Source organism: Periplaneta americana, chromosome 3, assembly GCF_040183065.1.
Source record: "Periplaneta americana isolate PAMFEO1 chromosome 3, P.americana_PAMFEO1_priV1, whole genome shotgun sequence".
In the NCBI taxonomy this organism is placed as follows: Eukaryota; Metazoa; Arthropoda; class Insecta; order Blattodea; family Blattidae; genus Periplaneta; species Periplaneta americana.
In genome coordinates, this window is record NC_091119.1 from 3,020,634 (window position 1) to 3,044,367 (window position 23,734).

At 36.6% G+C, this 23,734-nt stretch overlaps 1 protein-coding gene across 1 annotated transcript in view; it reads right to left on the reverse strand.

Moving 5' to 3' along the window:
- The window catches only part of LOC138695753 (uncharacterized), a 30,930-nt gene extending 10,135 nt beyond the window's left edge, over nt 1–20,795 (reverse strand). Inside the window, exons 1-2 of the mRNA XM_069819922.1 lie at nt 20,684–20,795; nt 2,497–2,608 (exon numbers count right to left, since the gene is read on the reverse strand). Of these exons, the coding sequence (XP_069676023.1) occupies nt 2,497–2,608; nt 20,684–20,739 (168 nt within the window). The 5' untranslated portion in view covers nt 20,740–20,795. The remainder of the gene's footprint in view (nt 1–2,496; nt 2,609–20,683) is intronic.
- Nucleotides 20,796–23,734: the final 2,939 nt, after the last annotated feature.

Consider the following 23,734-nt stretch of genomic DNA (forward strand, 5'->3'; position numbering starts at 1 on the left):
AACTATCTATTAATTTAATTCGTTTAGAAGGCAGTGATTTTGATTGCCAACATTAGAACAAGATCGTCAAATCTCGACTTACCAAAGTCAAAGTCAAAGTCTCAGAAGTTTTTCTGTGAATAGGACTTTTAACAAAGTTAAACTTTACTACGAATATCGACTTTGGAAAGTCTTCATCCAAAGTCTCGTTTATGAATACGGCCCTTAGAGAAATTTAAAGAATTGAGACGGAGCTGTAATGTGCCCAAAATAATCGCCGTTGTTGATGTATACAAATTTACTGCTTACATTTATCGCGATTCGTACCGGCCTACGCTGAATTAGTCGCTTGTCAGATGTGCGCAAGTAATTAATTAAACTAACAAAGCTAAATTCCCCATTCCAATCTTTTTACAAAAAGTAAAAAAAGAAATAAGAACATCTTCTATAATGTATCCTCCACGACAGCATATTGTCAATAACGAGTGACCAAACCAACTAGGTTTCAGTGATGCAGGGTCTAGCTACAGGCCGGAAGTGAAATAGCCTTGCAGATTTCCAGAGCGAATAGCTCAAGTTGTATGTAACAAAAAACAACTGCATATCATATTGGTGGAATTTCATAGTTTTTTTTTTTTTCAGAAAAAAAAATGTTTAACAATCTCTTATTCGGTAACTACTGCGAGTGGAATCGTGATTTTTGTCCATATCGATAGGACATCTAATAAAGAATCATTTATCTTTTCTTCTGGCTGAGATGTCACTGCCATCAAGTCGTCGTGCATGCCGCAAGTAGGTCAAGCCGCACTACTATAGTCCCGTCGCTCTAATTTCCGGCAGCCAATCGCGTTGCAGGTCGGCTACATTTAAACGTGTGCGTCTTGTGATTCGCTTATGAAGACGTTATTCATTTCTTAAGGCTCGATAAATACTTAATATAATCGCCCACCATTTTGGCTCTTTCGTTGGCGTTCGCAGAAAGCACACGAAGACGTTATTTGCCGCTCAATTATTTGCTGAATTACAGTGCGTTTGATTTATTATCATAGGAGCTACGACGTGATAATGTTTAACGGTGTGGCAAATAGATTCCTCGTATGGTAGCTCGGCAACGAATGAACATAAATAGCGAACGATACTACCTACCTAGACTTTATAGAGCCTTAACTTCCTAAGACGTAAGCTAAGAGGAGGAGTCACGCCGGGAATAACAGCGTCGCGACTATAGTTATTCCAATAGCGTGCATGGTTTTCGAGTAAATTTAATTTTTAAAACCTCTAAACTCAAACCATTGCAAGAAGCGAGCGAGTGGTAACGTCTCGGCAGATAGCAGCTTACGTACGGAGACTCACCGAGTTCGTTGACCTCTTACATCTATATCACGAGTAAAGTGTGTTAGCGACGATGTTGCCGGACTGCTGAAACTCCCAACTTAATTTTCTAATTAACAGTGGAATTAATCACAAAACATAATATACGTTTTCTATTCATTTACGTGTACCGTACCGTCCTTTTCAATCTGCTAGGTTATTTCACTTCCACCCTGTATAAGTAGTACTGACGTGACTGGTCACGAGAATTTTTATTTCGTGACTAGCCGTACCCGTGCGCTCCGCTGCACCCGTTAGAAATAAATATAAAGTAATTACATAATTAAAATAGGGCATTTTATCTAGGGAACATTCGTGTTTGATAGAAGGATAATGTTACTTAATTTAAATTGTATTTAAATAATTAAAATGCGATCATTTTGGTCCAGAGACCACTCAGAAGTTACGGTAATAACATTATAGCATTATGTCCATATAGAGAAACTACACTTTCCAATGGTGAATTAATAATTAATTATACAAATCGGTTAATTTAGCTTTTGTTATTACTTCATACAAACACAGAAACATTCTCTGTAGGCTATGTTTCATAGATTTCGATTGTTGTTGTCCAAGGCCCCTTATAGACGTAGTCATTTGTTTTCATTTCATTACACCGCCTTAGATGGCATTGTATTTTAATTTTAAAACTCATTTAGCTCATTAAATATCAGTCCTATCAAAATTTTGCAAGGAATAAAACTTATCGGATATAATTTTTAAAGAAACTTTTGTTATGCAACATATTTCACAAAAATCAATAATAAGCGAGATATTTTGATTTATTTAATTCAGGCCCCCTTATAATCCCCCCCCTTTAAACAACGTATTTTGAATGTCATATAGCCTACAATCTAAGTTACAGCGAACTTAATTTATATTGCAATTTTCATATAAATCGGTTCAGCCATTATCGCGTGAAAAGGTAACAAACATCTAGACAGACAGACATACAAAAATTTCAAAAAAGCGATTTTCGGTTTCAGGGTGGTTAATTATATATGTTAGGACCAATTACTTTTGGAAAATCAAAAATTGCCAGAAAAATTTCGGCTACAGATTTATTATTAGTATAGATGTGAATTCAGTCAGGCTGAAACGGAAAGTTCATTTGCATTGTTGGCAACAATATGTGAACAATCTTACCTTGTCGCAAATCAGGCAACATCCACACTTGTCCAAGACAGTTACGGACTTGCAGTCTTTGACAGATGGACATTTGGCGAGGTCACAAGGCTGGCATCCTTCCTGCACAACGCTGCAATGAATTCAGAACAGTGTGTAAGTGTTTGATTTCATAAACATTTACTTTTTCGTGGTGAGGAGGTTTGCCTTTCAGAATGACTCAGAAGCTCTGCCAAAGGTAGCGCAATTAATGGTAGGTCTCCCCTTGCCGGATAGGTCCGAGAAAAGCGACCAGAAAAAATCATTAGCTTTCGAAGACCGGAACCCGGGCGAACGCACACACACACACACACACACACACACACACACACACACACACACACACACACACACACACACACACGGCTTTTAAGGAACCCGGAGGTTCATCGCCGCCCTCACATAAGCCCGCCATTGGTCCCTATCCTGAGCAAGATTAATCCAGTCTCTACCATCATATCCCACCTTCCTCAAATCCATTTTAATATTATCCTCCCATCTACGTCTCGGCCTCTCCAAAGGTCTTATTCCCTCCGGCCTCCCAACTAACACTCTATATGCATTTCTGGATTCGCCCATACGTGCTACATGCCCTGCCCATCTCAAAAGTCTGGATTTAATGTTCCTAATTATGTCAGGTGAAGAATACAATGCGTGCAGTTCTGCATTGTGTAATTTTCTCCATTCTCCTGTAACTTCATCCCTCTTAGCCCAATATTTTTCGTAAGAACCTTATTTCAAACACCCTTAATCTCTGTTCCTCAAAGTGAGAGTCCAAGTTTCACAACCATACAGAACAACCGGTAATATAACTGTTTTATAAATTCTAACTTCCAGATTTTTTGACAGCAGACTAGATGACAAAAGTTTCTCAACCGAATAATAACAGGCATTTCCCATATTTATTCTGTGTTTAATTTCCTCCCGAGTATCATTTACATTTGTTACTGTTGCTCCAACACATTTTAATTTTTCCACCTCTTCAAAGGATAAACTCCAATTTTTATAGTTCCATTTCGTACAATATTCTGGTCACGAGACATAATCATATACTTTGTCTTTTCGGGATTTACTTCCAAACCGATCGCTTTACTTGCTTCAAGCAAAATTCCCATGTTTTCCCTAATCGTTTGTGGATTTTCTCCTAACATATTCACGTCATCCGCATAGACAAGAAGCTGATGTAACCCGTTCAATTCCAAACCCACTCTGTTATCCTGAACTTTTCTAATGGCATATTCTAGAGCGAAGTTAAAAAGCAAAGATGATAGTGTATCTCCTTGCTTTAGCCCACAGTGAATTGGAAACGCATATGACAGAAATTGACCTATACGGACACTGCTGTACGTTTCACTAAGTGACATTTTAATTAATCGAACTAGTTTCTTTGGAATACCAAATTCAATAAGAATACCATATAAAACTTCTCTCTTAACCGAGTCATATGCCTTTTTGAAATCTATGAATAACTGATGTACTGTACCCTTATACTCCCATTTTTCTCCATTATCTGTCGAATACAAAATATCTTATCAATAGTCGATCTATTACGCCTAAAACCATTGATCCCCAATAATTTCGTCTACGTACGGAGTTAATCTTCTCAAAAGAATATTGGAAGATGTCCAGTTATCTGCTTTCTTACCGACCCCGGGTTCCTAACTTGTCAGTCTGTTCATTAATGTTGTGGAGCCTCATCTCTATTTGATTGTTGCTTCTTCAATCCTCTCCTGTCTTTTTAGTAAGTTATTTTACGACGCCTGTATCAAAATCTCAGGTTATTTAGCGTCTGAATGAGATGAAGGTGATAATGCCGGTGAAATGAGTCCGTGGTCCAGCACCGATAGTTACCCAGCATTTTCTCATATTAGGTTGAGGGAAAACCCCGAAAAAACCTCAACCAGGTAACTTGCCCAACCGGGAATCGAACCCGGGCCACCTGGTTTCGCGGCCAGAAGCGCTGACCGTCACTTCACAGGTGTGTACTCTTATGTCATCATTCCGTATTTGATCTTAGAGAATAATGTATAATAGTAGTAGGGCTAGTAATAATAAGTGATGATGATGATGATAAATAATAATGACCACTTCAATTTAAAAAAATTGAAATGTTTCATATAAAACAATTTTTATTTCGAAAAGGAAGCTAAAGACGAATCTATCGAATACAAAAAATCTGGTCAATAGTCGATCTATTACGCCTAAAACACACTGATGATCCTCAATAATTTCATCTACATATGGAGTTAATCTTCTCAAAAGTAGAATTAGTATGATTTAATATTAAAATTGATTTTGTCTGGCAACACGAAATTCATTACAGTTCACGATTCATGAGACCCAACCTAGAAATGAATTTAGTTTGATCACGTGAAATGATTAGTACGAATTCCGAAAACAGAATACCATTTTGCACTCACTTTCTCTCCTATATAGAATTATGCACACTTCATCCCCCTATTATTTATTCGCTCGTTTTCATACTCTCTCTCGCTATCACAATATTAATACTCGATCACAACGCGATAACACGCTAGAAATTCCACTTCACACATCATCTCTGTATTCCTCATCTTTCACTGTTGCTATCTCTCGTCACTGGAACTCTCTGCCGCCTGAAGTCAAGGGCTGCCGAACATTGAAATCTTTCAAATCCAAGTTAGAAAATTATCTTATGACGAGTTGCCAAACTAATTTACTATTATGACAAGTGTTGTATTGCATGTTTCCACGTATTCACATTTTTTTATGTTCTAGTGATATTTAACTTATTTTATATTTTTGTTTTCATATTTTCCGATAATGGTATATCTATAATGTGATAAGTTGAGCTATATATAATCATAATTTTCCTTACTGTGTATACTTAAAAATATTGTATTCATTGTATGCTTTGTACTGCACTACTGTATTACTAGCCTACTATTAGTATTGTGACAGCGACGTGAGATTCGAACTCACGACCAGCGTCCCGCAAGAAAGCAGATCGCACGGAGCACTTTGGGATGGCGCGCGGCGGAGAGGGGAAAGGGCCAACGCGGCGAGAGAGTGGAGAGAGAGTGCGCGCGCATCTGGTGCTGGTAGAGAGGAGAGGGCTCTGGATTTTTCTGGAGTGCCATCTCTAGAGACGCGTGGAACTTTCGAGGCTACGTCGCTGTGGTTATAAATTAAGGACGCGAAGGAACGACAGTAGTTTTCAGTTGATTAGTCAGCCAGTCAGTGAGAGAGCCAGAGCAAGCAAGCCAGTCTTGTGTACCGGAGTTCGACTCGAGTGTGCGTCCGCATCTGCGTCAGCATCCGAAGGCCTGAGTTCGAGTGCAGTGGACCGCAGTTGGAGGGACCTGAGTTCGAGTGCAGTGGACCGCAGTTGGAGGGACCCGAGTTCGAGTACAGTGAACTGTCTCTGAAGGTCTGTGGTTCGAGATACTGTGAACTCGAGTGACTGAGATAGAAGAACTGTGAACTGAGAACTGGTAGTTCTGATTTGTAAATAGTGCTTTGTAAATATTAGTTAAGATTAGCAGTTCATTGTTGTTCGTACTAGTCCAAGTAAATTGTCATTGTCGTCGGTGGAGTGCTATAACGAATACTGTGTTAAGTGAAAATCCAATTGTTGACGAGAGCGTTTAAGGCGAATTGTAGAAAGGAATTATTGTTGTGGCGAATAAATTACATTGTTGTTACTAATAAAATTCACAGTATTATTATTACTATTAGGCCTGTTATTATTTTATTTATTATTATTATTATCATTATTATTATCATTACTATTCTTATTTATTATTATTATTATTATTATTATTATTATCAATAATTGTCTTATTTTTTTATACTTTGTAGGCCTCATTTATTTTTGACCTGCTGTTCACATTTTATTATGCTTTTTTCTTTCTTTCTGTATGTTATATATTATGTCTGATTTCTTCTTACTTGTTGTTTACATTTTATTATTATTATCTTATTCAGTTTTGTGTGTACTTTGTAAATTTGTAGTGTTTCTATAACGCAGTTTTTACTCCTGGTTGAGTGTTAGAGAAGGCCGTATGGCCTTAACTCTGCCAGGTTAAATAAATCATTATTATTATTATTATTATTATTATTATTATTATTATTATTATTATTATTTTCTTTTTTTCTATTTTAGTGGGTTATTTTACGACGCTGTATCCACATCTTAGGTTATTTAGCGTCTGAATAAGATGGTGATAATGCCGGTGAAATGAGTCCGCGGTCCAGCACCGAAAGTTACCCAGCATTTGCTCATATTGGGTTGAGGGAAAACCCCGAAAAAAACCTCAACCAGGTAATACAAACATGTGAAGTTTTGATATGCCAGTCTTTGACTTATTTATAACAAAATAAATCCACAAAGTTATTTTTTGCTAATGCATATTAGTTAACGTTTTCACCCTTTATTGTGGGCATTGCTCATATTGGGTTGAGGGAAAACCCCGAAAAAGAAAACCTCAATCAGGTAATTTACCCAACCGGGAATCGAACCCGGGCTACTGGTTTCGCGGCCAGACGCGCTAACCATTACTCCACAGGTGTGGACTCTTACGTCAACATTCCATATTCAATCTTACAGAATAATGTATAATAGTAGTAGGCCTAGTAATAATAAATGATGATGATGATGATGATAATAATAATAATAATAATAATAATAATAATAATAATAATAATAATAATGACCACTTCAATTTAAAAAAATTGAAATGTTTCATATAAAACAATTTTTATTTCGAAAAGGAAGCAAAAGACGAGAAAAACTGTATTTAACTTTTTTGTCTGAAACATCTCAAAGAGTTACTCTTAAAAGTAATGATATTACTTACGGTCCACCCTATATACTTATCGAAAGTAAATAAAAGTTCCATTCTATTGTTTGCGATTGCTTTAACGATTCATTAATAATTTACAATGGGGAATTATAGTTTCATAAGAGATATGAAACAAAGCGACGAGAAGTTATTGCCCATTCCTTCACACACAACGAGAGGTACAACGCTTATCAGCATTCAAACCTAGCTGCTTCAGCCGTAATTCTGTCTGCTGACGGCTTTTAAAAAAAGAGCAACAGAGTTCGATTTGAGACAGATACTCTGAAATCTGTGGTGGATGAAACGGGAGTAGTGCAGTAGTTCTTCTGTTCCTACTGATATTGTTTAATATCGCCCTAGCATTGTTTCTCGATAGTCATTTTAGTTCTCGATGATGTAGCCAATAGATACCTATTTCCGAAACGCTAGATATTTATTTATTGAATGGCGGAAAAAACTCACAAATTTGCATCCACCTACTGAATAAGTAATTCTACAATTGTCATTCTATTTTCATTTCGTGCTCTGATTTCTAAACTTAATACATTATTTCCAAATTGTAGAATAATGAAATGGTTTTCAATCCAGTAATACAACAGTTCTTATTTGGTAGTGCTGTACTTGTTAAATGCAGCAGCACAAACTCAACTAAACAAAAAATAAATAGATAAAAACACTAAAGTAATAAATAAGGACTTACGATGTACCTAAAAATAATACAAAACAACATATTCTCCCATGTGGTAGCTATTAAGTTACTTACATTTCCGGCTTTGCCCCTCAACGACGAACATCAGGGTGAGACAAGCGACTAACAGGCTTTCTCTCAGCCCCAATTTGCTAAGGGGGCGTTTTTGCGCACCTTTTAAATGTTCCTCCTCCCACTTCTTCATTGCCATTGACAAATCCGTCTTATCTTTCCTACAAATCACGCTTTGTTTTTTTTTTTTTACCTGTTCACAATTTTTTTTTTCAATAATGTGCAAATGTATTGTAAATGGAACACCATACAATTTGAACGAAATCATAACGTGGCACAAAATTACCAAATTTAATGTACAGAAAGCGAATAATTTCATAAAAATGTCGAAATAATTTTTCGTAACGTCATAATACTTTGTGTATCTGCTGCTGGCGTGGTGTGTTTTCCTGCTGTTCCGAAGTTGTGCTCGGTTCGATTTCCGTTTGGATTCATTATCTGCTTGAATTTTTTTCAGAGATTTTTCTATTAGACGAATTTCAGGTAACAGAATAGCGAATCTCTGCCTGATGTCGCCAAATACCATCCTGCTAACAAATTCTAATTCTATTAAACACTATATAACCCAGCAGTTCAAACAGCGTCGTTAAATAACCGACTAAAATTTTCCCTAATTAATCTAAAAGAAATTAAAGAAAATCGCAAAATGGTTTTAATAAAAACTATGCACAGCAATGGATTCGTCTCAAAGCACAATGTTTCTACTCAGTTTTGCGTAAAATAAATTCAACCATTGTGCCTTATTACAGACCTATTCGACTTTGTACAAGGCAAAGTTAAGTGAGCATTGTGTCCTCTAACACCAGTAAATATGCATAGGGTATCGGATAATTAATTTCTTTACAGCCTATATGATTTTATTGACGCAGTGAAGTTTAATTACATAAGCACAAGGTCACATAGCTGCGTTGGAATGTCAGTAAACTTGTAAACTTTCGCATTAGTGTATATTTGCAACGCACTTGCTCCATTTTCACAAAATGGGTTGAAATCAGTTCTCTTTTCGTATTATATGCATGCACCAGAATCTATAATCGTAATCTATTTGTGCTATTTTCCCGTTAATAAATGATGCTGAGCAATTCAAGGCATAATCTATCCTATCCTTGAAGATAAGTGGTCACCTCCAGCTTCCGAGCAGTGGGCCTAATGCAATCAAATAGGTACTGTGCGCTCGTTTTATTTCCTACTGAAGGAAAACGCGGGCATATAATTTGCGAACGTTTTCGCGTTATACAGGGACATCACTTTATTTTTACTAACATTTTTAATATTAACCTGGCTATATCTTTGGATTAAAGGTCTAGAACCGGAAACACCGCTTGCTCCCCCTTCCAAGACTGGAGTTCGATGATACTGGCGTAAAATACAAACAAATCACTTTACTAGGTATAGGAGGGAAGAAAAGTAGTTCATCAATTTATGTGAACTAAGAAATATCGCAATTTTGAGTTTGATCATTTTCATTAGCTTTTTGTTTAATCAAAATACAGTACTGTATTAACACTTAAGTGTTTTTACTCACGAATTGAGCTATCCATTCGGACTTATTAATTAATTATGCAGTGTATATTGTACTGTTACAACGTATTAGCGTACAATATAGAGAATGAAGTTAAATTGAAAAATAATCATAATATGGATATTTAAACAAATTTTTTAAAATGGTGGCCGTTCATTTCGATACAGGCTTGAGTTATTGCACTATAGACTATTGTACCTAATTCCAATTACCAGGTTCATCCTTCGTACGAGTAACTCACGTTGAAATAATTCTGTACCTACTCTATAAAAGAGTACCTTACGTACTGTAAATTTAATCTTCACTTCTGCCCGATCCGAAAAGATAAAATTACTCAGACATGCTATCTACTGTCCGTCCAAGTGGTTTTGTCGCAGGGTCTTAGAAAAGGGGGGGGGGGGAATCACGTGACAGTTAATTACTTAACGAGGCCCTTTTATTTAAGTTATTTTAAACAGTTGTATAATATTACGTAGACGTCCAATTCCTAACAGAAATTAATGTTTTCAGAAAAGAGCTAAGACAGCCCAGCTACTAGCTTTACAGAGGGGCGAACAGAAGCAGGTGGGGGAAACCGGGATGCGACGTAAGCAAACGGACGACAGTACCTGTGCGAAAATGTGATTCAATATTGAAAGCTCTTTCGTCACTGGAAAACGCGAACATATTTCTGGAACGTACTATACTCATTAACTCAGTACTGCATACGTGGCCTTGGTTCTGTGTGGAGAACGGTTGGAAGTTTACTAGTAGAGGGGGCGGGAGTGAAGTATGAAGTACATTAAAAAACTCAGGTACAATAAAAATTGAAGTAAAAATAAAATGATGTCCCTGTATTTGCGCTCGCTAAGCGTCAATTTGGATCAAACTACGCTATAAATAGACACGCTTGCTTTCTGTCGTATCAGTGCTGTTGAGGGGGGTTTGCATTAGCGGATCTTGCCTGCATTGTAACAAGAAAAACAAAAAAAAAGACCAAGGAAGTGGTTTTTTATTTTTATTTTATTGGGTTATTTTACGACGCTGTATCAACATCTAGGTTATTTAGCGTCTGAATGAGATGAAGGTGATAATGCCGGTGAAATGAGTCCGGGGTCCAGCACCGAACGTTATCCAGCATTTGCTCATATTGGGTTGAGGGAAAACCCCGGAAAAAACCTCAACCAGGTAACTTGCCCCGACCGGGATTCGAACCCGGGCCACCTGGTTTCGCGGCCAGACGCGCTGACCGTTACTCCACAGGTGTGGACCCAAGGAAGTGGTGGGTGCACCCAATTAGTAATGGGAGGCATTTCTATGTTAGTTTATACACACTGTACCTTGATTCCGAGAATCTTCACAGAATCAGGAGAAATTTCCCTTGGAAATTTGGACGTGGATAACTGCTGTAAAGGAGAAGTGACCTACAAGAACCTAGCTCCCATTGCAAACTGTAGAACACAAAAATTTGATTAAAATAATAGTGCAAATCTTTCCATTCTATTTGTAGTTGAGTAGCCTTTCCACTTCTTACTAAACGACATTTCACACAAGTTGAGAGGATGCGAAGGCATTTCTTTCCCCTTCTACTTGCCCTGAGTCCGTCAGTAACAGACCGATAGCTGTTACCTCTTATACCTGCACCCCCCCAAGTTGTACACACAAGAAAATAAAATATTAAATAAAGTACATAAGTGAATATAAAATACAGTGACACAGATGTTTCACGATTGCATGTTTCAGTATATTTTAGTGTCGTTCTTACAATATTTTCAACTGATAATTAATTAAATTAAGGAATGTTAGTTTGTATTATGAAGCCAGGGGGAGCGACACAGTGCAGATTGTCCCTTTGTGTATAGATTACCGGTAAACGTTTTCAATACTAAGAATTTTCACTATGTTCAAAGTCAATTAGTCGAACGTTAGTAAGATAGACAGTAGCATCTTCCCCTTGACGGATGGTAAAGAGTGTGAGTAGAGGGGAAGGCCTATCAACCAAACTGAAATGAGGATTGGCTTACACTACAATTTGTGTAAGTAGTAAGTTACTATTTAACTGTGTCACTGTTACTATGAACTGTGTGTTTGATCTCGAACACCTATCAGAAATTAAGTTAAAAAAATGTTTAGTAAAAGTTGTTTCTTTTTATTCCTAAAATTCCCAATTCCCAAACATACAATTTGCTAATACTCCTTATTTTAAAAAAAATAAATTAAAAATCTGTTGTTTAAAGAGAAAATTTACTTCAATTACTGTGATATCTGTTTTGTTCTACTTTTTTCTTTTTTTTTTTTTTTTTTTTACTTTTTACTCTGTTATTTAATAAAATGTCTTAACATTATGTAGAATGCCCCCTGAGCAGGAGTATGTAATTTACTCTTTCTGGAGTTCCAGAGTGTTTTATATTAAAAGCAATATGTATCTTTGTTCTGGCAATAAAGATATTTATTATTTTTAAAAAGTCTTACTCGGAGATACCTCACACGACCTAGATTCAAAGTTGAACCAGATTACCAGTACCTCGGCAAATGAAGCACCGCAAATGGATTCTTATAACGAGCACTCAGATTCATGTTAAATCTAGTTCTATTTTTTCCGCAAATTCTTTGTAACATCTTTGTAAAAATCGTCATAACCTTCTAAGCGATGCTATAAACCAACCTTTCTCTCTTTTTTTCTTTCTCATTCGAGCACCAAAGATCGCTGCAGACTTTTTTTCGCGAAGCAGGAAATGACAGATATGTCTGCATGAAGTTCTCGTATGAGACTCGCAGCTCTGCTTCTTCTCATGGGAACCACGTGACGCATTTTATCTCTTTCAAGATCCATTGCCCCCAAAAGTCTTAAGGCGAACTTCGTAATAACACCGATGACAAAGCTGAAGATGAATCCTACTTCCTTGCCGAGAATCGCACCCGGACCCTCTGCATTTCTAGCCAGGTACACTGCCACTTGAGCCATGGAATAGGGCTTGGCTGATCATCATTGGGCGGTATTAAATTAGCGGTCAAATTCGTAGCATTATACAAATGAACAATTTTAAGACTAATTAGCAATAAATGCAACCATCATTAAATTTATTCCGTGCTTCAACAAGCATCATTAACTCATTTACTTCTCAGTTTCTGCCACATCGCTATTAACCTTGAAGCATACACAAACGTAACCTTAAAGTAAATAAACTTCTTTTTAGTCCAAAGACTGACACGTACAGTTTTGTGGTCACAAATTCTGTAATACACTATCTACCAAAAAGTAATTGGGCACTGTTTTTGTCCCTTTAGAACCTCGTGGTACCACCTCTTGTTGCTATAACAGCAGCCACCCTGTCAGGCATGCTCTCCACTAGTTTGTGTAGGATATCCACTGGAATGCGTCGCCATTCCTCTTGCAACATGGCACTCAGTTGGACAATGGAAGTTGGCCGCATCTCCCGAGACCTCAATCGCCGGTCCAATTCGTCCCAAAGATGCTCAATGGGATTGAGATCAGGACTCTGTGCAGGCCAGTCCAACCGGTGAACATTATTGTCTGCATACCACTGCATAGTAGCCACCGAAACATGGCACCTAGCACGTAAAATTCTGGGTGCCCAATTACTTTTTAGTAGATAGTGTATGTTTTCGAAGTTGAAGAGAACGTCTGAAATATTTCTCAAACTTACAAAAAGTTTTTTAGATAAAACCTCTCTATATTTCCACATATAATTCAAGTGCCTGTTATCTAATCAATAAAGATTAACGCGACATTTAAATTTCTTGGTCTGCAATTAAAGAAGTAGTCCGAAGTCGTCAAAATAGCGTCCAATGATGTAAAAATCCTTTGGTAATTATTTATAGTTACACAGAATGATTCATAAGGAAGTGTAGTAAAGAACAAGAAGACGCTGAAGAAGTAGAAAAACAAGACTAAAGCACCCGATAGCCTAACTTTTTTTCTGAAATTACTTTATTTCAGAGTTACGACGCTGTGAAATGGATGTTTGTGGCTGGCTGTCCAGCAGAACACAAGACATGAATCCTCTGGAATTCTATCTGTGGAGTCGTTTGAAGTCACTAGTATATGCCTTGTAACATGCTGGACCTTAATACCCCCCGGTAGCTTATATATTTAAAAGGTAGCTTGTATGCAATAAAATATAATTTTTACTAGGGATGGACGAAACTAAAAAAAAAAAATCAGGAGCCATTACATACAATGAGAAAAGCATTCGAGCTAAACTAAAGATACATTGACTGAAATATATTAAACAACATTAAATATCTATGCAGGTGCAAACACACGCTCTCAGAGACGCTCTGAAGTAACGTAGGACAATATCTTGAGCTGTAACGATCGATATTAATTTAAAAGCACATACGAATTTCTTCCTGCAAACGCTTTTCTTAATATTATTTATAATTGTAGTGACGTAAAAGAAATGAAAGTCTTAAAAAATGTTAACTCAGTAAGCAATTCAAGCGCCACATACAATATTTAGTCGCCATGGCTACCTGGCGCCCGGAATTTGTCTACCTCTGATTTTACAGTAAGTAAAACGCATCTAGAACTTCAGGTCTAATTATAGTTTGGAATTAACAAATGAAAAAATGTAAGTTTAAACACATACTTAAAATAAAAACACATTTTGAGTGCGTGTTTTACGAGTCTCTGCAGATTACAATATTTTAAGTGTTTCAAATGAACAATTTTCCTTCTTTCTGGTAAAATACATTTTCTTCCTTCCTAATGGCATGCTCGCTAGCTTTATTTTGTTTTCGTATGTTCACTGAACAGCAAACTTGAACTGTGTATTAGGGTCGGGCTCCGCTGATCTATACTCCAAACGTAACTAATCTGTTGCGGGTTGCTTGGAGACTTTAGGTCAGCCGTGGCGAGAACGTGACTCGCGAGACATTGTGGCTCGCAGTGATAGCTGTGCACTTCGCTTGCTTCTAACCTCCGCCAACCCCCACCCTCTCACTCACTGGAGTCAAACTCCGTTCCATTTGTATTTGTCTCTGACCTGCGAGTGGCATATGTCTCTCTGAAACCATGTACGAAAGTTTCAAGTAGGATGGGAGGACGCATTTTTTTTTTTTTTTTTTTTTTTTTGCTGTCAATATGATGAGAATATTAAATGTATGATTTGTTCACAAGTATTACGAGGAAAACGGTTGTATAACATAAAACGGCATTATACTACATGTCACTCATCATTCATGAAACTTTAAAAGGTTAAGTGTTATTATTATTATTATTATTATTATTATTATTATTATTATTATTATTATTATTATTATAGCATCATCATCATAATCATCATCTCTGTACGTCGATCCTTTTTCAGCAGATGTACAAATAATGCGGTTAGCTCTTCAATTTGAACTCACTGATTTACTATGTGATGTTAAATGAAAGCTAGATGTAAGGACTTGACAAATGTTGAACTTTCAAATCTTTGCCAAAAAATAAATATCCGAAGCTTCGTTCTTTCGCTTGCTCTGTTGAAGCCATGTTCGCTACAACTTACGTTCGTGAAAAATTATTTTCAACAATGAAAATAGTAAAAACCAAATTTAGATCACGACTGACAGACAAATACCTTCGTGATCAACTACGACTGGCAGTAAGTGACATAATTCCTGATTTTAAAACTCTGTCGCAGAGACATTCTGAAGACAGTTAATTTTAGGTTGTGATATTGTTCATTTATTGTTCATTTCTTTCTTCGTTACACGTACTAAACATTAGTTTGTAGTCTTGTACTGCATAAAATTATATTTAAGTGCTTGACGTAAGGAAAATGAAAATCCGTTAATAAGTCAGTTGCTTCACTTCCCCTTCGGGTGTCCGCCTTCCTCCAGAGGTGCTATGCACGTTGCAGGTTACACAGTGACTCGGCGCACGATTACATTTTCGCCATCGCTGCTTTAGGTAATCAAACACAGGACTTAACCAATCAGCAATAAAATTGGAGCTATGAAATCTTAAAATGCTTTGGAAGTAAAGAGTATAAACATAATGTAGAATAACACGATAACTCTGAACCATAGGCGAAAATACCTACTATCTACCTACCCACTTGCCTGCCTGCCTGTCCATCTATCCTTTCTTTATTTATTAATTAATTCGTTATTCATTTACTTATTTTTATTCATATACTGTTGGTTCCTCCTTCCTTTGTTTCACTATCATTTTTGTGACGCTATGTTATGAAACGTATGTATGTGTATATAGGTAGGATATCCTGGAAACTACACCAAGAAACAAGTGTGTGTATTAGTTTTCACAAAGGACTGTATTATTTATTATACAACGCCTATATTTTTTCTTCGTAAAACAATTATACAGTGTTGAAATAACAGATGCTCTGCGCTTGAGACAATCGGCACTGTTCTACGTATTTCTCTTTACTCAATGCGAAGTATTGTCTGCGCTTTTGTGACGGAATGAAGAGAGTTCGTATGTGTGTCTTTATTTTTATTTAGTAGGTTATTTTACGACGCTTTATCAACATATTAGGTTATTTAGCGTCTGAATGAGATGAAGGTGATAATGCCGGTGAAATGAGTCCGGGTCCAACACCGAAAGTTACCCAGTATTTACTCATATTGGATTGAGGGAAAACCCCGGAAAAATCTCAACCAGGTAACTTTCCCCGACCGGGAATCGAGTCCGGGCAACCTGATTTCGCGGCCAGACTCGCTAACCGTTACTCCGTTGGTGTAGACACCCTATGTGTGTGTTCTGAAGCATTTTTAATAACACTGTTTCTAAAGATTAAAAGAGTGTCCGAAATGTCCCGCACCATAGAACTAATCACAGTAGCCTCTATGTTCTCCACACACCTCTGGAGGTGAAAAACCTTGTTATTTGAAACAGGTTCACAATGTCAGGTGATACGGCGCAGCAATCATCCTCGATCCGTGACTTAACATATCTCGAGGAACTAAATCTAGCGGTTACAAGTCCGGTGAACGTACAGCCCGTTCGACTGGACCTCTGCGACCAATCAATCGGGAAAAGTTACCGTGCAACCAATCGCGCACTACTGTCGCATAATGTGGCGAAGGTCATCATGCATGAACCAAGTAGATTAGTCGCCTAGGACATTCCATTTCAAAGCTGTTAACGGACTTGTTTCTATGGAGATGTGAATGGATATGGAGAACACAAAACTATCGGCATGAACTGTCTGTGGAGCCTGAAGAACCATAATATTACATATATATATATAAAACACATAATATGATTTATCTTATAATGTGGAACTTTTCGGACACACTGTATATTTGAAAACTTGAAGTAAATAAGGATCTAAGTGTAATTTTCAAACTTTCGAGGAAAACTTACTTAGGTCTATAACATACGTTGAAGCTATTGGTACATACACGTCCCGCTTCTATGAACTCCTAATAAAACGATAAGGAAAGAGTCTGGACTTCGATTTTTATTTATGTTATAGGATTAGTTACATAACTGCTATTCCAGCAAAACCACAAATATGACATTTCGATCCTTATTTACTTCAATTCGCCATTTATAAAACAAAAATCACAAAAATTGTTAATCATTTTAAAACTCAATAATTATGTAATAATTTCAAGGCGTAAACTAGTGTAAATATTTGTTCACAACAGTGATGATTTCGGAATGTGATCCTCACACTCTTCTGGTGATTTTAAGTACACTTCAACTGTTATTTCACTTTCAACTACAGAGAGATCCATTCATAATTTCAGAGTGCGAGATTCTGGTTACTTGTGACGAAACTTATTATGAACTTTTTAACACATTTTACAAAGTTTTTATTCTCCAAGTAAATTTTCACTAGAAAAATTTGCTGTCACAGTTCAAAATGTCAATGAGAAATGGAAGGAGAAGCATTTAAAAGCTAAAGGGAAATTGAAGCTAAGAGAAAAAATGTCACTCGGTCGTAAAGGTGACTTAGTTTATGCTGGAAGACGTGACATACGTGCAGCGATGTGTGATATACCAGTTCTCAAGTTATTAATGGATCTCCTTGCATTTACAACAACTTTAACCTCAGAACCATTATACAATAAATAAACCTCTTTTCACAGAGTCGTCCTAGGTGGCCTGGTGGTCACGTGTTAGCCGTTGGACCAAACCGAGGGCGATTTTAAAGAGCGATAATAGTAATATGCGTTACAAGAGCGGTATGTTGAAGTTTTCATGTTCGAGGAAAAGTATGAAAAAGCGAAACGTAGTTGAGCTTTTTTAATTTCCGAGAATTGAAAGAAAACATATCGCTCGTGTATCGTACATTACTTTGTGCGAAGATCGTTTATTACATACCTGAAAGAGGAATTTCTAACTAGTTGCAATGAAATCTCCACCTTTGTTTCTGTTCAATGACGGCAAATTTGCAAAACAAAAATATCTATCTTCAACATTGTTGCTTTAAAATGTTTTATGTGTTTACTATACTCAAGCAGGCCGTGATATACGTCTGTCTTTTTTTTCCCCCCAGTCTATGATGAGTTTGGAATCTTGTTGATTTTTTCATGGTCTCCTTAATGTTACTTGCATCACGAATGCAGTAACTTTAGTGAAGTTGTAGAGTTTACTTAATTTTTGCAAATATTTAAAAACAATAATTAACAGCGCAATTTAGGTGAAATTGCAGTGGTAAGTTTCCAATTTATAATTATTACTATATTGAACGTCTCTAAAAATAATATGTTAAAAGCCTAAAGCAGTAAAATCAATATGTCACTTAAGCGGTAAGAAGAGGGAAATTGTTATGTGTCGTAGGTTGGGAATACTGAATGTGGAATTTTAGACTTTCCGCGGATTGGTTTTGTGCGAAAACCAAGCAAACACGCACGATCTCGCACAAAATCTGTAGCATGGCTTCCTCCGAGAGAGAAGCAAAGCTGGATCGTGTCGTAGGTTTATTGCATGTAACAATGTCTCTGACAGACGGATCCAGACAAAACTTGTCTGTCACTTCTCGTCCATGAAGAATTTCGCAGCTGAATAACGAGGCATTAATAGAAATGAAATTTGTTTCGCATCTCTTTTCCACAGCACATACAGTTGCATGTGAGCAAGTGGTCTCCAGAATGAAGTATGCCAAGTGTGTAACCAGACCGCCAGTCATCTGGAATGTTCGTTCGCTTGAAATCGCTACTTCACCTAACAAACCTGATACTGGGAGTCGGTGAGATGTGAGTACTATACAGGCTGGAAGTGAAATAACCCTGCAGACTGCGAGGGTGCACTCAAATGAATAGTAACCCTATATTACATTTTGTGATTAAATGCACGGTTAATTAGAAAACTGAGTTGGAAGTTACAGCAGTCTGGCAACATCGCTGCTAACACAGTCCTTTCTCTCCTCGTAATACAGATGTAAGAGGTCAACGAACTTTAGTCTGTCTACCTACACGAACTTCCGTCTCTGCTTACGACGTTGCAATCTGCTCGCATCGCTCAATGGCTTGAAATTACTGGTTTTTAAATTAAATTTACACGAAAACCGTACGCTATTGAAATATGCCAGACGGATAAATGATTCTTTACTAGATTTTCTATCGATATGAACGAAAATCACGATCCTACTCGCAATAGTTACCGTACCGAATAAGAGGATGTTAATATTTGGGGAGGGGGGGAACATTTTTTCTGAGAAAACTATAGGCTTTCCACCAATATGGTATTACAGTTTTTGTGCGAGATCGTGCGTATTTGCTTGTTTTCCGCACAGAACCAATACGCGGTAAGTGTGAAATACCACATTCAGTATTCCCAACGTAACACACATAACAATTTCCCTCTTCTTACCGCTTAAGCGCGACATTCATTTTATTGCTTTAGGCTTTTAACATATTATTTTTAGAGACGTTTAACATAGTAATAATTATAAATTAGAAACTTACCACTGCAATTTCACCTAAATTGCAATGTTAATTATTGTTTTTAAATATTTGCAAAAATTAAGTAAACTCTACAACACCACAAAAGTTACTGCACTTGTAATGCAAGTAACATTAAGGAAGCCGTGAAAAAATCAACCAGATTCCAGATGCGGATGTTATTACTGCAATATGTTATATAAATAATATTGTTAAAATATTAAAATGAAAAATAAATCATTACATAACCTTACCGTTTGCTTTAAGTTCGCATTTATAGACTGGGGGAAAAAAAAGACAGACGTATATCACGGCCTGCTGCAGTATAGTAAACATAGAAAACATTTTATAGCAACAATGTTGAAGAAAGATATTTTGGTTTTCCGAAGTTGCCGTCATTAAACAGAAACCAACATCGAGATTTCATTGCAACTAATTAGAAATTCGTCTTTCAGGTATGTAATAAACGATCTTCGCACAAAATAATGTACGATACACGAGCGGTATGTTTGTTTTCATGTTCTCGAAAATTAAAAAAGCTCAACTACGTTTCGCTTTTTCAATCTTTTCCTCGAACATGAAAACGTCAACATACAGCTCTTGTAACGTATATTACTATTTTGTTACATATTACATAAGCTATTCGCTCTGAAAATGTGCAGGGTTATTTTACTTACACCCTGTATATCGAATGTGACAATGAAAACATCCATGGGTAATAGAGAAAACCGTGGTACAGCATAAAAGTACAGTAAATTTATTCTTTTATGTATTATTCTAAATAATAAAGTATAAAATAAACGTGAATCAATAAAAAGCAAACTAAAATAATAAAGTGAAAATACCATACCAATGGCATTTAGATTTTTTCTTAAATTAATCTCAGAAGAAAACCTCAGTGCACCGCCACGTTTCCTAAAGTCCTCGGAAAACGACATAAATTTATTTATATAGGGAATACTAATGAACGCTTTTAAACACGTGAACTGTGCTCTTTAATTTAGCCCTAATTTTAAAAATAGTTATCTTCGTTTAACTCTTTCTTTTGCTTGGCTTTGATTCGTTGCCTCTCTCAATGTCTGCACTGATTCTTAAGTAAAGGATTATCAAACAGTTTTCTATTTAAATGCAGACAAGTATACGGTATGTTTTTCGTTACGTCCAGTAAGGGAATAAATTATTATCGACCTAGAGAAATATATTAAGATGTTAACTTACGTTGCCAGGGAAGCTGCGGCGAAGAGAACGAATACTGCAATTATTGCGCCTTTCATTTCAGTGGTCGCTCTTGCACTGAATGGCGATTGCAGCTCTGCGAGAAAGTCGTATAATTTTATCAGCCTGTTGGAAAACAATAGCTTGTGTTGCATGCAGTTCCTGGCACGTAGGCGAGGTTTATGCTTGCTGTTCACCACAGCTAGATGGAAAACTAGTCAAACCATACGTATTGTGTAAAACATTATGCTACACATTTCAGTTTCTTTTTCCACTTACTTACTGGCTTTTAAGGAACCCGGAGGTTCATTGCCGCCCTCACATAAGCCCGCCAGTGGTCCCTATCCTGAGCAAGATTAATCCAGTCTCTACCATCAGATCCCACCTCCCTCAAATCCATTTTAATATTATCTTCCCATCTACGTCTCGGCCTCCCCAAAGGTCTTTTTCCCTCCGGCCTCCCAACTAACACTCTATATGCATTTCTGGATTCGCCCATACGTGCTACATGCCCTGCCCATCTCAAACGTCTGGATTTTATGTTCCTAATTTGTCAGGTGAAGTATACAATGCGTGCAGTTCTGTGTTGTGTAACTTTCTCCATTCTCCTGTAACTTCATCCCTCTTAGCCCCAAATATTTTTCTAAGAACCTTACTCTCAAACACTCTTAATCTCTGTTCCTCTCTCAAAGTGAGAGTCCAAATTTCACAATCATACAAAACAACCGGTAATATAACTGTTTTATAAATTCTAACTTTCAGATTTTTTGACAGCAGACTAGATGACAAAAGCTTCTCAACCGAATAATAACAGGCATTTCCCATATTTATTCTGCGTTTAATTTCCTCCCGAGTGTCATTTATATTTGTTACTGTTGCTCCAAGATATTTGAATTTTTCCACCTCTTCGAAGGATAAATCTCCAATTTTTATAGTTCCATTTCGTACAATATTCTGGTCACGAGACATAATCATATACTTAGTCTTTTCGGGATTTACTTCCAACCCTATCGCTTTACTTGCTTCAACTAGAATTTCCGCGTTTTCCCTAATCGTTTGTGGATTTTCTCCTAACATATTCACGTCATCCGCATACACAAGAAGCTGATGTAACCCGTTCAATTCCAAACCCTCTCTGTTATCCTGAACTTTCCTAATGGCATAATCTAAAGCGAAGTTAAAAAGCAAAGATGATAGTGTACCTCTTGCTTTAGCCCACAGTGAATTGGAAAAGCATCAGATAGAAACTGATCTATACGGACTCTGCTGTAAGATAAATTAAGAAAAATATATTTAATCGACTAGTTTCTTAGGAATACAAAATTCAATAAGGATATTATATAAAACTTCTCTCTTAACCGAGTCATACGCCTTTTTGAAATCTATGAATAACTGATGTACTGTACCCTTATACTCCCATTTTTTCTCCAATATCTGTCGAATACAAAAAAATCTGATCAATAGTCGATCTATTACGCCTAAAACCACACTGATGATCCCCAATAATTTCATCTACATATGGAGTTAATCTTCTCAAAAGAATATTCGACAAAATTTCTTTTTTCACATTATGAAGAAAATAATGTGATGCCCCTCTACAATTCCGATTGTTGTAATTCAGTAGCCTATCTATGGGTGTAGCCCACTAGAAAAAGATCAGCCACTAGCGTGGTCTAAGCGCAGCTTCTGCTCCGATATCGCACCCCGTGGGTTGAAATCCCACTTGGACCGGTAAGTGATTGACGTTTGGAACTGTCTTATTGAAAGTTTCGATGAAAACTTACTTACAGAAATCTCTCCATAAGCTAGCACAACAAACAACCCTGGGGACTAACAAGCCAAAAGGGGAAGTAAGTTTCCCCCTTCTTTCTATTTTACAAGAAGAAATAGTTACGTCACACAACAATACAAACTAAATAAAAGAAGTAAGTAAATTATTCTCATAAACTACAGTTAGCAGCTGGGGAGCACTAAAATTGAAAATGCGTACAGTATGTAGGCTACTTGTTTAAATTCAACATCGTTCAGTGTTACTTCCGCTCTCTTGAGGGTAGACAGAACTTTCTGCTGTTAACAATTCGTATTTCGTTCATGTCAACGAAAGTCTGAGAAGCCAAATTACATGAAAATCTGCCACGCTTGAAGGAATATCACAAGATTCAACAATTCTTCATGGGTGTTAAAATTAGAATCAACTCCCTAATACAATGATGTCAAAGCAGCGCATTTTTCTGACCTTGACGTCGTGCGCGGGCATTAAACGCTAGGTATGCTAGGAGGAATAAGCAGCCTGTTGGATTAAAAAAAACAGTGGTGCACAAACTTCAAACGGAACGTTAAAATTTTATGTCGTTAATTTTATATGGTTTCTTTCTGTTTGTTATTTTCTATATTGTCTGTAAAACAAAAGTACTAACACCTATTTCTTAGCCTAATATTGCAGTTGTGTTTTAAACGTTAATAACATAATAAAGAGTAAAGAAGGAATATTCACACAAATTCCATAATAACTACAACTATACTGTACTAAGTGAATTAAACACAACATTCATAAAGAAAGTGTTATCCCAAAGAAAGACACTGAGTATGACATGATAAGCTGAAATTGATATTGATGGTATCTTTAGCATTATAAAAGTAATTAAAACAATATTATAGTACAAAGCAAAGTTGCCTAGATATGTTTTAACTGTAACTAATATTACCGGTACTTAATAAAACTCTTATCGCATTATGCTTTTAGGTGATATTGGTGCGCAACTTTCTGTTATCAGAATATTAAATTATCACGAAATCTGCTGAAGCTATAGAGCTGACGTTGTACCAACACATAGGCACATATCTTTTGTTTGTGATGTAACAGTATTTGCTTTGTTAATTCATTTCCTTACAAACATTTTCCATGCGAATATTTTCAAACATTTTAATACACTGTCTTCAGTAATACGTATTTACGATATATTAGATTTACAAAACATTGTTTCAGTACTTGTAAGGCTACTAAACAAACATATCTGAAAATTTCACTTTTCTGTAAAAAAGTTGAGAAAATAT